Source organism: Glandiceps talaboti, chromosome 2, assembly GCF_964340395.1.
Source record: "Glandiceps talaboti chromosome 2, keGlaTala1.1, whole genome shotgun sequence".
In the NCBI taxonomy this organism is placed as follows: Eukaryota; Metazoa; Hemichordata; class Enteropneusta; family Spengelidae; genus Glandiceps; species Glandiceps talaboti.
The window spans coordinates 1,914,822-1,929,439 of NC_135550.1; the positions used below are offsets into that span (position 1 = coordinate 1,914,822).

Consider the following 14,618-nt stretch of genomic DNA (forward strand, 5'->3'; position numbering starts at 1 on the left):
AAAAAAAAAAGAAATCGACCTACCTACCCAATGTGTCGGGTTGTGTTGCCCGTTGAACAGCTTTTTTTTCTGGCCTTTAGTACCAAACAAATCGAATCCAAACTTATACTTGTGTTTTGTACACTCGTTAGGTAGTACGACCGTCTTCGTTATCGTTATCTTAGGTGGTTCTCTTTCCGTTCCGCCATATTGGAAAAAGAACGTTGTTCGATAGTGGCGTGAATATCTACAAACCGTGTATTGTGCTATATATTTTGAACACAGTACATTGAAATGTCCTCTCATATTCCTAAAGAATCATTCAGAGTGACTACTTCGAGTAGTGGTGTTCGATCTTTTGGAGGTAAGCCCTTTCAAACTCGTGTTTCGTCACAATTAATATTATAATGCTACAATTTAACGTTGAATGATACACCTTGCTTATAAAGGTTTCCACGTCTTTGATCTTTGAGATTACTGTATTTATCTGTAGAATTCGATGGTATTGTTTATATTTAAATTAGATTACAACTTAATCTAGAACTGTTAAGGTCAGATGAGTCATGACGCATCAGAGCGAAATTTACCGCCTGGTATAAACAACACATTTTTGCTGACTCGTCAAATTCTAAAATCATTTGTCCACGTATGTATTTTCCACCATGTAATATATCTGTACGGTTCACATAATTACCCACTCTATCTTACCATGTGATATATCTGTACGATTCACATAATTATCCGCTCTATCTTACCATGTAATATATCTGTACGGTTCACATAATTACCCGCTCTATCTTACCATGTAATATATCTGTACGGTTCACATATTACCCACTCTATCTTACCATGTAATATATCTGTACGGTTCACATAATTACCCGCTCTATCTTAAAATGTAATATATCTGTACGGTTCACATAATTACCCACTCTATCTTACCATATAATATATCTGTACGGTTCACATAATTACCCGCTCTATCTTAAAATGTAATATATCTGTACGGTTCACATAATTACCCACTCTATCTTACCATATAATATATCTGTACGGTTCACATAATTACCCGCTCTATCTTACCATGTAATATATCTGTACGATGCACATAATTACCCACTCTATCTTACCATGTGATATATCTGTACGATGCACATAATTATCCGCTCTATCTTACCATGTAATATATCTGTACGGTTCACATAATTACCCGCTCTATCTTACCATGTAATGTATCTGTACGGTTCACATAATTACCCGCTCTATCTTACCATGTAATGTATCTGTATGGTTCACATAATTACCCGCTCTATCTTACCATGTAATGTATCTGTACGGTTCACATAATTACCCGCTCTATCTTACTATGTAATGTATCTGTACGGTTCACATAATTACCCACTCTATCTTACCATGTAATGTATCTGTACGGTTCACATAATTACCCGCTCTATCTTACTATGTAATGTATCTGTATGGTTCACATAATTACCCGCTCTATCTTAAAATGTAATGTATCTGTACGGTTCACATAATTACCCGCTCTATCTTACCATGTAATATATCTGTACGGTTCACATAATTACCCGCTCTATCTTACCATGTAATGTATCTGTACGGTTCACATAATTACCCGCTCTATCTTACCATGTAATATATCTGTATGGTTCACATAATTACCCGCTCTATCTTACCATGTAATGTATCTGTACGGTTCACATAATTACCCGCTCTATCTTACCATGTAATGTATCTGTACGGTTCACATAATTACCCGCTCTATCTTACCATGTAATATATCTGTATGGTTCACATAATTACCCGCTCTATCTTACCATGTAATATATCTGTATGGTTCACATAATTACCCGCTCTATCTTACCATGTAATGTATCTGTACGGTTCACATAATTACCCGCTCTATCTTACTATGTAATATATCTGTACGGTTCACATAATTACCTGCTCTATCTTACCATGTAATATATCTGGCATTTTCGTCCACGAAGAATGATACATTTCTATAATGATATTTGATTCCACAGACCACGACGATAGATCATCGCCACCATCATGGCGGGGAGGAAGAAGTCGACCATCACGTGGTGGTGGAGGTCGGGGTAAGCGGTACAACAACTATAATGATCGAAATCGTAGGAATAGAAGTCGAGGCGCACGTGGTGGAAATCGAAGTGGTCCATATCCCCGATCACGACTAGAAGAAGATGATGATGGTGATGTTGCCATGGATGATGGTGGAGGAGGCAGTTCAAGATTGTGAGTTTTGTTTATAATATAAATGATACTTGTGCTGAAATGGCTTCCTAAATGTGGTCTGTTCAACCTAAAAATATGTCTTTGTGTACTATCCCCAGATGCTCTAGATTCACTTTGTCCCATTTCAACTTGCCACAATTTCAACTAGCATCTTGTTCAATTCACCCCAGTTTCTACTCTTCCCACTCTTCTTAAGTCATGTAGGAAAGTAATTTGCAGATCTTTGCAATGTGATGTTATGATACACTGTACAGAATTTTACCTGGCATGTACGCGGATTCATTTGCTCACGGGTTCGATTGCGCAGTAGTGTTCGAAAAAGGGAACGTGTGCACACTATAGTTAGTTGCACTGAAACATTCAGGTGAGACACACACGTACGTGTACATCCCTTCTGAGCAAACAAAGTCTAGTCTGTTGCACAGAATCTGCAAATTGTGTTCAAAATTACTCATTTTTTTCTTGCAAGTGAGTTTTCTATAGATTGAACTACATTTTGTTCATGTCATTTTAGCTCACAAGCATACAACTATTATACAGTATTGAAATAGAAGTGCGAGTGGCCGTTTCTATTTTTTTCAGTGTCGCGTGGCGTGTTGTCACTACATACATTTTTTGTAAATATGTTGCATATTTCTAATCTCTCTATCTCTGTCCACTTTAAAATCGAAGTCTTTCCTCAGTACTGTCAACTTTACCACTCCTCCAGCAGTAAAAATTCCACGAATCACTAAACGACAATGTCAGTTGTGTAAAGGCTGCTGCCATCAGAATACAAGGGGCTGAGGCTCAGTCTGATAGTAAAGGCATGTCATCAAAGTCCACAAACAACGTAGACATACATGTACATTTGTAGATAGTGATTCTGCTTGTATTTCTTTTGAACCATCTGCTTCTGTTTCTACCGTTTCTGTCTCTATTCTTGGTATATCTTCTAAACTTTTAATGAAATTTTTGGTTATTGTTGTTATTTTACTGAAGGTGATCGAGATGCGGAACAATTTGAGAAAATTAAAATTTTATGTTCATTTTGTATGGTTTGTTCCTGTTTTTTATGCAGTCGGTTGTTGTGATATGTTTTTATCAAATATGATTAAGTATTATGTTCCAATTTCAAATGCACCTTGTGATAAGTTTTCTCGACATTTATTTCAAATATTTAAGTTAATGAAAGCCAGGGCAAGTGTAAGTCAGGAAATGGGGATTCATGTAGATGCAATAATCAAATCAGGGCTGCTGCTAGAAAATTATTCAATAATTGTAAAGAGGGTATGGGTACTGGTCATGTAGATACAGATGTTTCTGTTTTATTTTTGTCCAATCACTCTAAATTTTCAACAACAAAAAGCAAATCTCACTCGAGTGTTAAGATCATTGGTACAAAATTGTCAGGTGGTGATGAAGTGGCTCTTTGGAGAGCCCGTTTAAAGTCTGACAAGGACTTTGCCAAAACTTTGTTGTTGTCTGATTTTTTTAAGGAAGCGACAACCTCGAGTGATTTTGACATCCTCCGCATATTAACCCTGTGAACCCTGAGCCCCTGAGAGGGTATGAATTGGGTTTAAGTATCATGTAACATAACCCCTGGTGTCCAAACTGACCAAGGATGACCCAAGAAAACTATATATTTATGGAATCTATATATATCATAGTTCCCAAAAATATGCAAATTTTGTCACGTGACATCATTAAATATTCAAAATGTAAAACCAAACCAGTAAAGTTATGAAATATTTTTCACATTTTTATAATTTTTATAATTTGTATTGGTGAAAGTACAAAATTCTCCATTTTTTATAGCATTTTAACCCTCAATGTTACCAGTCTATGGAATAATATAGAAATATTACATAATATGTAAAGATTTATGTATAAAATTTTGATTTTCACCCTCCTAAACATGTGGTAACTCGTTATTTTTGCATGCAATTTAAGGAGTGGAAGTACCATATTGCAGGATTGTTTGAGTCCAAACTGACCAATAATGATCTGATGAAACCATATATTTTTGAATTTTAGCCCTCAATGTTGCAAGGCTGTGGAATAATATGAAAATATGACATCAGATGTAAAGATTTGGGCCAACAATCTTTGGTTTTAGTCATTATGTACTAGGCAAACATATAGTAATTTGATATGTTCGGCATACCATTCAACAAGTTTAATACAAAAATTTAGTCATATTACATGGGTGCCTGAGTCTAAACTGGCCATGTTTTACCATACATAACCAAGTATTTTTGGATACATACAAAGACAGTGGTCCTAAAAATATGCAAATTTTGGTCATGTGACCTCATTAAAAATTCAAAATGGCTGCCATTACAGTCAAGTTATTGAATTTTTCACAAATTCTTCAATTCGTATTGGTGAAACCTGAAACATTCTTCATTTTTCATTGCACTTTGTTGTTCAATGTCATAAGCATGCAGAATTATATGCAAATATTTTATAATATGTAAATATTTGGGCATCAAATCTTTTAGTCATCATGTACATGTACAGGGTAAACATACATGTATGATATATCTGTGTGACATGATGCAAAAAATGTAAATACATGTATCATATTACAATACAAGTGTGCTTGTGTCCAAACTGGCCAAGTGTCATCTGGTATAACCATATATTTGTGGAATGAAAATGCAACATGGATCCCAAAAATATGCAAATTTTTGTCTCATGACATCACTAAATATTCAAAATGGCCTCCAATACACAAATCATAGTTTTCTTGATATATATTTCTGTATTTTGAAGGTGGACATAAGACTTTCTTGAATTTTCGTATCATTCTATTGCTCATTATCACATGGTTGTGCCTTAGCATGCAAATGTACAACAACAAACAATATCTATAACAGAAAAATAATGTTTAATATTCATCAAGTGCTGAATGTAGGTGGTAAATCTGAAACGCCATCCCAGAATTCAAAAAGGAGGAGTATCATATCACTAGGGCCGTAGGCCCCAGGCCCTCGGTTGAATGTGACTTCTCTTTCTCTAATATTACTATACACTTTTCAACTCAGTGTGACACAGAGGACCCAAAAATAAATAATTTGGTCACATAACTTCACTTCTCTTTCAAAAATAGCTGACAGTCTCTAACTGATATCAACAATATTTTTGGTTGTGTTCATCAGAAGTGTTGATGATTGAACTTATGATGGGCAACACATGTAACAATAAACTTACATGAATTAAAAAAAAGAAGAAGTATTTTACAATGTACATGTGCTACTGTTGATCTCGTTGGCATGTATCACATTGTGGTATCTAAACTATCCAGATGCATACATAAACCTACATTGCTTCATTTGTGAACTACATGTAAAACTGTAAAACCAAGTTGATACTGGAAGATAACAAACAACAAGACACTAACAACATCTTGTATGATGCCCTCAAATAAACTAGTGATACAGCATACAAATGTTAGAATTTGAGCTACAAACAACTATACAACACTATTTGCAATATAAATATGTAGATGATAAAATAAGGTACAAATCATAGACTAATATTGTCATGAATAGTGCATGTAGGTTGTTTTTTTCCATTTTGAGAATATACATGTAATACCACTGTCAATGTTCATCCTTATTTCTTGAGTGTGTAAGGAGTTAAGTTGTAGCTCACTGTTCAATCAAGTAATGGCTCTTCCTGGTACACTCTGTTGGGTATGAAAATTGTCCATACACAGCTCATCATCAGTATTGAGTAGACCCTTCGAAATATCAATTTCAATAGGTGCAGGCTTATCCCAGGTTTATTGTATTCTTTTCCTGAAATTCAATAACAAGAATGACAAGGTTTGTTATTCTCAATATTTCTTTTGTAATTTGACTCTGGCTGATGTCAAAATTGCAAATCATACAATGCACTAACAACAAAACACTTGAACTGAAAATAAAAATTGCAATGAGGAAAAAGTGAAAATAAGTTTCATTGTACAATGGAATGCCCACATGTTTGTATGCATGTCTACATTTTTCACAATTTTTCAACATTGCTAGAGTTCAAACATACTCTATAGAACAAGAAATGAACTATGTGTATCTTGCTATTATTTCAATGAAACATGTACATAAATGTCCACCTCTGAGATACACTTCACACATAACATTACATAAGCAGATGACTTATCTCAATAGTTCAATAGTTTATGTAAATACTCATGAAATTCAGTTGAACACTTGTCAAGAAAAGTTACAATTTGTTTATATAATTTATTACACATTTACTTTGATCTGAACTGATTGATATGTGTAACCTGACTCGAACATACAAATGAAGTATCAGAAATAGTATTGCTTGTTTTGAGATAATAACCATGACATACTACAAATCTGACACTCTAAAAAAAAAGGGAAATTAGAAATACATAGTCACCTAATTCTAGTAGTTTCAAAACTCATGAATACGAATACACGAATACATTTCATTCATAATGCAACACATGGCAAATTCTGAACATATTCATATTTACCTTGATTGTGTTGAAGTCTTCCAAAAGTGCTCCAAATTTTATCTGCTTGACTTCAACAAGGGCAAAACGCTGTGCACTATCTCTGTCACCTGGCATCAACACATGTCTGTGTTGACATCCCAAGTCCTGTTGCATTCTATGTATAGCATTCAGATTTGCGATGTCAAATATGTTGACATTGTTATCATTCAGATAATTACTTTACAACGAACAGTTTGTTTGATTGCCGTGCACCACAGTGTTTATTGATACCTTGCCCACGCTGACGATCATAAATACAGCAAAGCCTATCATAATTTTGGAGCGTCGCCATTTTGACATCGTAGTATTACGATTAGCTGATCTTACACTTGTTCAATGACATGACACTGGCCATTTTACGACCGAGGTTCGATTTGTTGACACTACAATCTCCAATATGGCGGACCTTGATCCCATGTGTGCCTATACACAGTTCTGATGTCTTGAACACTGATTTTCAACAACAAAAACATCAAAAATAGCCTAGAAACTTCCCCATCCTGCTGCGGATCTGTGCCTAATGGTTGTGTTCTCGCCATTTTTAAAAACTCGTACAAATTGTGCTCAAAATTCATGTAAAAATCACGGTTTTCTAGGGTCAAACATGGTCAAACGTACATACTATAACAGAATGGGTGTATGGTTCCCAAGCTTACTCATATCTGATAGCTGGCCCCTCAGCAATGTCTTTAAAGGCGCGAAATCTTGTACGATGTTGGGGTATTACAAAATGGCCTGTTATAACGCATGTGCGCATTTAATATATTACCGAGCCGGGTGGGAAGGGTTAAGTCAGCTATATTGAAGCCTGAAGTGATGAGTTCAGAGCAGTCCATGGACGATGGGTTCAACTTGTGGACTGACAGACTAGCTGAACATATGCTATACATCTAGGAGGGGGTTGTCAGAAAATGATTCTGATTCATTGGAAAAATCTTTGTGGTCATCCCAGAATGTTTCCCACATACCCAGACTTTCTTTGTGGTCATCCCAGAATGTTTCCCACATACCCAGACTTTCTTTGTGGTCATCCCAGAATGTTTCCCACATACCCAGACTTTCTTTGTGGTCATCCCAGAATGTTTCCCACATACCCAGACTTTCTTTGTGGTCATCCCAGAATGTTTCCCACATACCCAGACTTTCTTTGTGGTCATCCCAGAATGTTTCCCACATACCCAGACTTTCTTTGTGGTCATTCCAGAATGTTTCCCACATACCCAGACTTTCTTTGTGGTCATCCCAGAATGTTTCCCACATACCCAGACTTTCTGTTTTGAAAAATAATCTGAGAAGGTTTTATGATATGGTATGTGTCACAAATACTGAAAATGAAAAAGGGTGGTGATACATTTCAGGATAGTAAGGGAGTAACACAGAACTATAAAGTGTTTGCAGTAAGTGGTGGTATCCGTTTGATCAAATATGAGGACAGAGAGGTATGGAGAGATCCAAATCCTCAGTCAGATGATAGCCGTGTCCCCTTTGCCATCATTAATGCTTCAGAATCTGATCAGGTTATCAGATCAGATGTGATTCTGCCCATATTTCAAGAAACAGACCAACTTTCACAGTCTGGCACAAATGGTATGAAATACTCCCGAAAATTAGAGGGTGATGAAAAGTATAAATGCCTTGTTCTGCAAAGGAAGAGTACCAAATTTTTTTTGCAATTTTTGCCCAGAAAAGTGCCACAACACAAATCACTCATGGGACATGACTGTAACATCTTCAAAAATGGAATCATGGGCAGAGTCTCATTATGATGGTCAAATCCACAGACTGAATATTCAATGGATCATTTACATGCAAAACTCTGCAATATGGGAATGATGATTGATGAACTGGTTGTAGAGGCCACTTTGATTGATAAAAGGACAGAATACCTCCTTAAGTATGCAGAATTGTATACAAAATGAAGTACATGTAAGGGCTTATGAAAACAGTCTTTCTGAACAATTCAAACTTAAAATGGAGTTACATGATGAAGCCTTTGAAAAAGAGATTGCCCAACATGAAGACATTTCTACTAAACTACAAACCAAATTTAAACTGAATACCTCCCGTAAGGGCCAAACCATAGATTTTTGGGCCTACACACATTGTTGGAATACAAAATTCTAAACTATAGCTATTATACATGATGTATCACTTAATTGGAAAATTAATTATAAGGAAATAAATGAAATTTGGAGCTTGCATGGTTAACATATTGCCTAATTATTAAAAAAAACATTGATTATGCAAATTAACCATATAGATTATAAGTTACAACATCAAGCTTTAAATGACACATGCAGTTCTTTACCATCGACAATATACAAAATTATCTGAAATTTGAAGTTTGCATTCTTAAGAAAAAGCCTAATTACCGAAAATCATTAATTATGCAAATTAGTCATACAATTAAAAATTATATCAAGTTCAACAGGCTTTAGAGGATGTGCACTTTGTTATGGTTGATGTGTATGTGCAAAATTATATGGAATTTGAAACGTGCATACCAAAGATATAGCTTAATTACTGTAGATCATTAATTATTCAAATTATTCATTAAAAGTAAAGGCTATGTCAACAAACTTGTGCGCATTGTTAATCCATGTTATGATTCATTGGTATATGTACCAAATTCTATGAAATTTGAAGCTTGTATTCTTTTTTTTTTCATGTGTGTCTAGTTCAGGTTTTCCATTGTTTTCCAAATGGTCTCTTTGTTATTTATTTCATCCTATCAAACTGAGATGTAAAGTCATTACATATTGGAAGAACAGTTTTAGAGTGTCTTTTTAAGTTAATGGCAGTTTTTCCATCCAATATTTCTCGTGAAACTTCATAATTTTTGCAATTTATTATTTTTTTCTCGAATATGTGAAAAAAAGTTTAGGGTCGGCAGTGAAAAGCTAGGTGGGGTCGGGTAACTGGAACCAAACAGTTATTTTTTTTGGCCTAACTAAACAATTATAAATAATTGACACTGAATACGAAGAAGACATTCATATTTTCAGTATTTAAAGCTACACTGTTCTTCAGAGTTTACCAGTAAATTTGCCGCTAAATAGATGAATCATTCTCAGTTTCACATATTAAAATGAGGTCACTTAGGAAAAACTTTGGTAATTTGACAATTTCAATGAGGATCGTATCAGACAAAACTTTAAAATCATTGGTTTATCCGAAGTATAGCATCTGGACAACTAACACCTTGCTAATTTACATAAATATTCATTGGCACTGAACTGTAGAAATACTGGTAGAGGCATGGTGCAGGTGCATATATTCCCGCTTTTATCAAATATCAAATTTTATATTATTCCAGACAGAAGTGACATATGGACTTAGACACTACTACCGCTCTGTCTGCAATCAATGCTTTTGTGTCAAGCCATTGTATAGTGTACATGTAGGTCATTTCATCTACAGGTACGCTCCTTTGAAACTACAATGGCTTCTCTGCAAAATGAACCAATTGTTGGCTACATGTATAAACCTGAGTATAAAAGTGATGAAGTTGATGTTGAATCGACAGATAATGACTCAGGTACAGAGTCTTCCAATAGCACTGTCAATTTAGGTGACTCCGGGGAAAATGACAATGAAGCTGTAGTTTGCAACAGTTATTTGATCGTTCTCACCTGTCATCACTGTTCTGGTATAAATGTGGCCACTGTGATGGGAAATTACATCGACTGTAATTAAATATTAAATTAGGGAAAGTGGCTCCCCGGGTTCCACACAGCAAATTTTAAAGTTCTATGTTGATGCTGAAATTTTTGCATCCTTGAGGATGCAGATTTTTAAAAAGATTTTTAAGAGTCACAAGTCCATAATTATGTGTAAAAGACACAATGTATTGTGTGATGTAAAACCTTGGTGTGTGTTTATGTCACAAGTGAACAGAAACAGATGCAATGGATTTTGTGAACAGACAACATTAACAATCCTGTGATGAACATGTGCTTGTGTGTCTCAGTATGCAAACACGGTCATGCGCAAGCACACAAAGGATAATTTAAGAGTTTGTATTCTTACACACAATTTTCTTTCAGTACTCCATATGCAAGACCACCAACAAGGAGGGGGCACCGTGCTGGAGGAATTGGAGGAGAAGCACTGTCAAGACTAGGATTACCATTGGAGTCTGGTTCACAACATCGGAGCAGGAACAAGGGGAGAGACCAGAGTCAAAGGGATGATTACACATGGGCTAAAATCACTGTAAGCAACGTCAACCTTATGTTTTGAAAATTTCTATAGGTATCCTATATATGTAATAGATTTTTCAATCATAGATGAAGTCAATTGATAAGAATACCGAAATACATTGAGTAAGATTGACAATATTGATGGATACCGGAGAGTGGGCTGGGATGGGGATGGTTTGATTGGGCTTGGTGTGAACAGGGTATTCAAGAATATTTGTAATAGCAGGGCAATCATTAATGATAGCAGGCCAGATTGCTGGTCGCAGAGGAGGGTTCAGGGAGAGACACTTTTTGAAATTCAACCCTATTTGAAGACATGTGGACCTTACATGTACCTTTACTAAGAATCATAATCACTGTTATCATCCAGGGGATAAAAATTCCAGTGGTCAGAGGTACCAGACTAGCGAACTTTCCCATCGGAATGGTAGTTTTAAAATCATGCTAGTCTGTGGGACTAGTGAAAATTGCCATTAAAATTATATCATGACATGAGTACATATTACGGTCGGTCGGGAAGCTATACAGAATTTCTTCATGATAATAAATACCAGAATCCATGACACGCTAACGTGTGTGAACATTTGTTTACTCCCTGTATTTCCCTGTTTACTCCCTGTGTTTCCCGGGCAACTACCTAACGTTAAAAAACAATTACCTCAAGAGGGGGTAGCTCAGGTCATATCATGTAATCATGATGTTTCCTTGTTCAAAGAAGCAGATTTTCCTAGCAAAAGTGCTGCATTACCAACAACACAACACATACATTGCTTCAGCAGTACCTGTAGTATTAGTATCTAAAAGTCAAGAGCATAATTGACTAAAAAGGAAGTTCAGGACATCATAGTCTAATCACTGGCCATGGTTTGACTATGATACATTGTAGTAAGAGAATGTTTATACTGTCGCAAGTTTCCTGATGTTTCACATAAAAGCAGTGCTTTGTAAGAAAGGGACAACAAACTTCAAGGTTGATCCATTAAAGTCTAGCATTTGAGTTGCACCTGTCGGTATTTCCATGATATTAGAAACGGTACCAAACTTTTTGGAAACACCATCAGTAGAGCCACTTTGAAATTAACTGATGGTAAAATGAAAACACTTGATCTATAGGAAACTCTTCAGAACTGCATATGACATGTTAAAAAGTGGCAATCCATTCTCTGATTGCATGTCAATTTGCCAATTACAAGTCTAGAAGTAAATGGAGTTGACCTTGAAGACAATTACTATTAAACATACCAGCCTGCAAGTTGTTTATACATGTATCTGCAATCTATGATAGTAAATCTGATGACTGGTATCAAGGATGAAATAATGGGTGTTAATTAGTCCCCGTCAGACGAAGTCTGGGATGGAGACTTACGGATTGGGTTCTGTCTGTCCGTTCGGAGCCATTTCTTGGAGATCCCTGGACCGATTTTTTTCAAACTTGGTACAGGGGCAACATACTATGGCATACATATGCACGTCAATTTGTTTCATGATACGATCCAATATGGCCGCCTAGCAGCCATTTTGTTTGTGAATTTTCCCTGTCCAAAGCCATAACTCAGACATGCTTGAACAGATCTCATTCAAAGTTGGCATTAGGACAGTGTTCTATGACATACATGTACATGTGCATATTCATTGTTGTCATGATACGATCCAATATGGCTGCCTGGCAGCCATTTTGTTTGTGAATTTTACCTGTCCAAAGCCGTAACTCAGACATGCTTGAACAGATCTCATTCAAAGTTGGTATTAGCACAGTGTTCTATGACATGATACATGTGCATATCCATTTTCGTCGTGATGCAATCCAATATGGCTGCCTAGCAGCCATTTTGTTGGCGCAGTTTTCATGTCCAAAGCCATAACTCAGACATGCTTGAACAGGTCCCCCCCCCCCCCCACCCGACCCATCATTTATTGTTGAATTGTTTATTCCATGACATCATCTTGAGTAGGCATGTTCCATGTCCAGCGAGGAGACACAACATGAGTAGGCATGTTCCATGTCCAACGAGCAGACACAACATATCTAAGTCTGTTTGATTAGGTTCACAAGTGTTGTTGTGTGATCAGAATAGTATAAAAAAACAACCATATGAGGCCAAACAACATTAACCAGGTTTGAAAATGACAACATAAACCGCCAGTTCCTTAAAATCCAATCATAGCAGGGACTATGTGACGTCATTCTCAGTGACTTGTTTTATGAGTGTACTGGGTACAAAAAGTCATATAGCCAACATGATGGTATTATTAGCCATGTTAGGCACTTTTTAAAAAACGTCCTGTAGTAGTTGGATGGATGTCATTGAAAGATGAACCAGATTTAAACTGAATGCTTCACGTAAGGGAATCACTAATTATGCAAATAACTCGTTAAACTAAAAAAACTATCATGGTAACAGGCTTTTTTTGGACAAGCGTGTTTTCTTAGGTTAATGTATGTGTCAAATTATATGGAATTTGAAGAGTGCATGATACTGCTTAATTACTGAATATTGTTCATTATTCAAAATACTCATTAAAGGTAAATGTTGTAGCAACAAACTTAATAGGACAGGTGCGTATTATTATGGTTGATATATGTACCATATTATACAAAATTTGAAGCTTGCATTTTTAAGATACAACCTAGTTACCTAAAATCATTAATTATGCAAATATTTCATTAAAACTAAGCTATTTCAAGAAATTTTATTGGACATATCCGCTTTGTTATGTTAACGTATGTACTAAATTATATTTAAATTCAAGTATGCATTCTCATGATATATCTTAATTACCAGAAATCATTAATCATGCAAATTAGTTATTAACACTGTAAGCAACTTTATAGGGCATATAAAGTTTGTTATGTTTAATGTATGAAGTAAATTATATTGAAATTTAAGCATGCAGTTTTAAGATATAGCCTAATTACTAAAAATAATTAATTATGCAAATTATTCACTAAATCTTTAAGTGAAATCATAGACCCTCCTCCACCCACAGGATACGCAACTGCGGTAAACATCAAAGGATTTCTAAATGTTTATTGTACAATGTTTGTTTGCATACATTAAGCTAAATAAGCATTTCCTGTCCATTTCCGAGTTGTTTACACTCACTGTGACTCAGGGCTAGCTATCCTACATGTTTTTGACTAAATTTTCCGACGATTTCAAAGTTTATAACTGGTTGAAGGCCCCAACAAGATATATAGTATTTGTTGTCCATTGTTTGTGATTGTTGCAGTATGCTTTGAGTACAGTGTTTCATTTCTCTCAGTCAGAAATGATTCTTGAAATTTTGAGTCCATTTATTGATGCTTTTTATCACATTTTAATATTTTATGCTGTTTTCATTTATCAGGATGACACATGCTATTATATAACTACATTGAAATAAAACGTAAACATCCAATGTGTGGTTGCCATTTTACCTCTATTGTCGCGGTTGATATATTCACAGAAAACGATACATTTCGTCAAAAACATGTCTCCAAAACGATTACTAGAGTACTAGACTTCAAATTTCTGGTTGCTAGTCGGTTGTCTTTATGGAATTTAAAAGTTTACATCGTTCACAGCCAAACCATGACCAAACTAACAGGAAATGAGAAGTACTCCAACTGTGACTTGAGAGATTGTATTTACGCAGATTACCTTTCA

General features: G+C 35.6%; 1 protein-coding gene across 2 annotated transcripts in view; it reads left to right on the forward strand.

Annotated features, from left to right (window-relative positions):
* The first annotated feature begins 207 nt into the window (after nucleotides 1–207).
* Nucleotides 208–14,618, forward strand: part of LOC144449796 (nuclear RNA export factor 1-like) — a 102,365-nt gene continuing 87,954 nt past the window's right edge. For both annotated transcript variants that reach the window (XM_078140374.1, XM_078140380.1), the window contains exons 1-3: nucleotides 208–343; nucleotides 2,025–2,256; nucleotides 10,816–10,984. In XM_078140374.1, coding sequence (XP_077996500.1) covers nucleotides 274–343; nucleotides 2,025–2,256; nucleotides 10,816–10,984 — 471 coding nt within the window. In that variant the 5' untranslated portion in view covers nucleotides 208–273. The remainder of the gene's footprint in view (nucleotides 344–2,024; nucleotides 2,257–10,815; nucleotides 10,985–14,618) is intronic.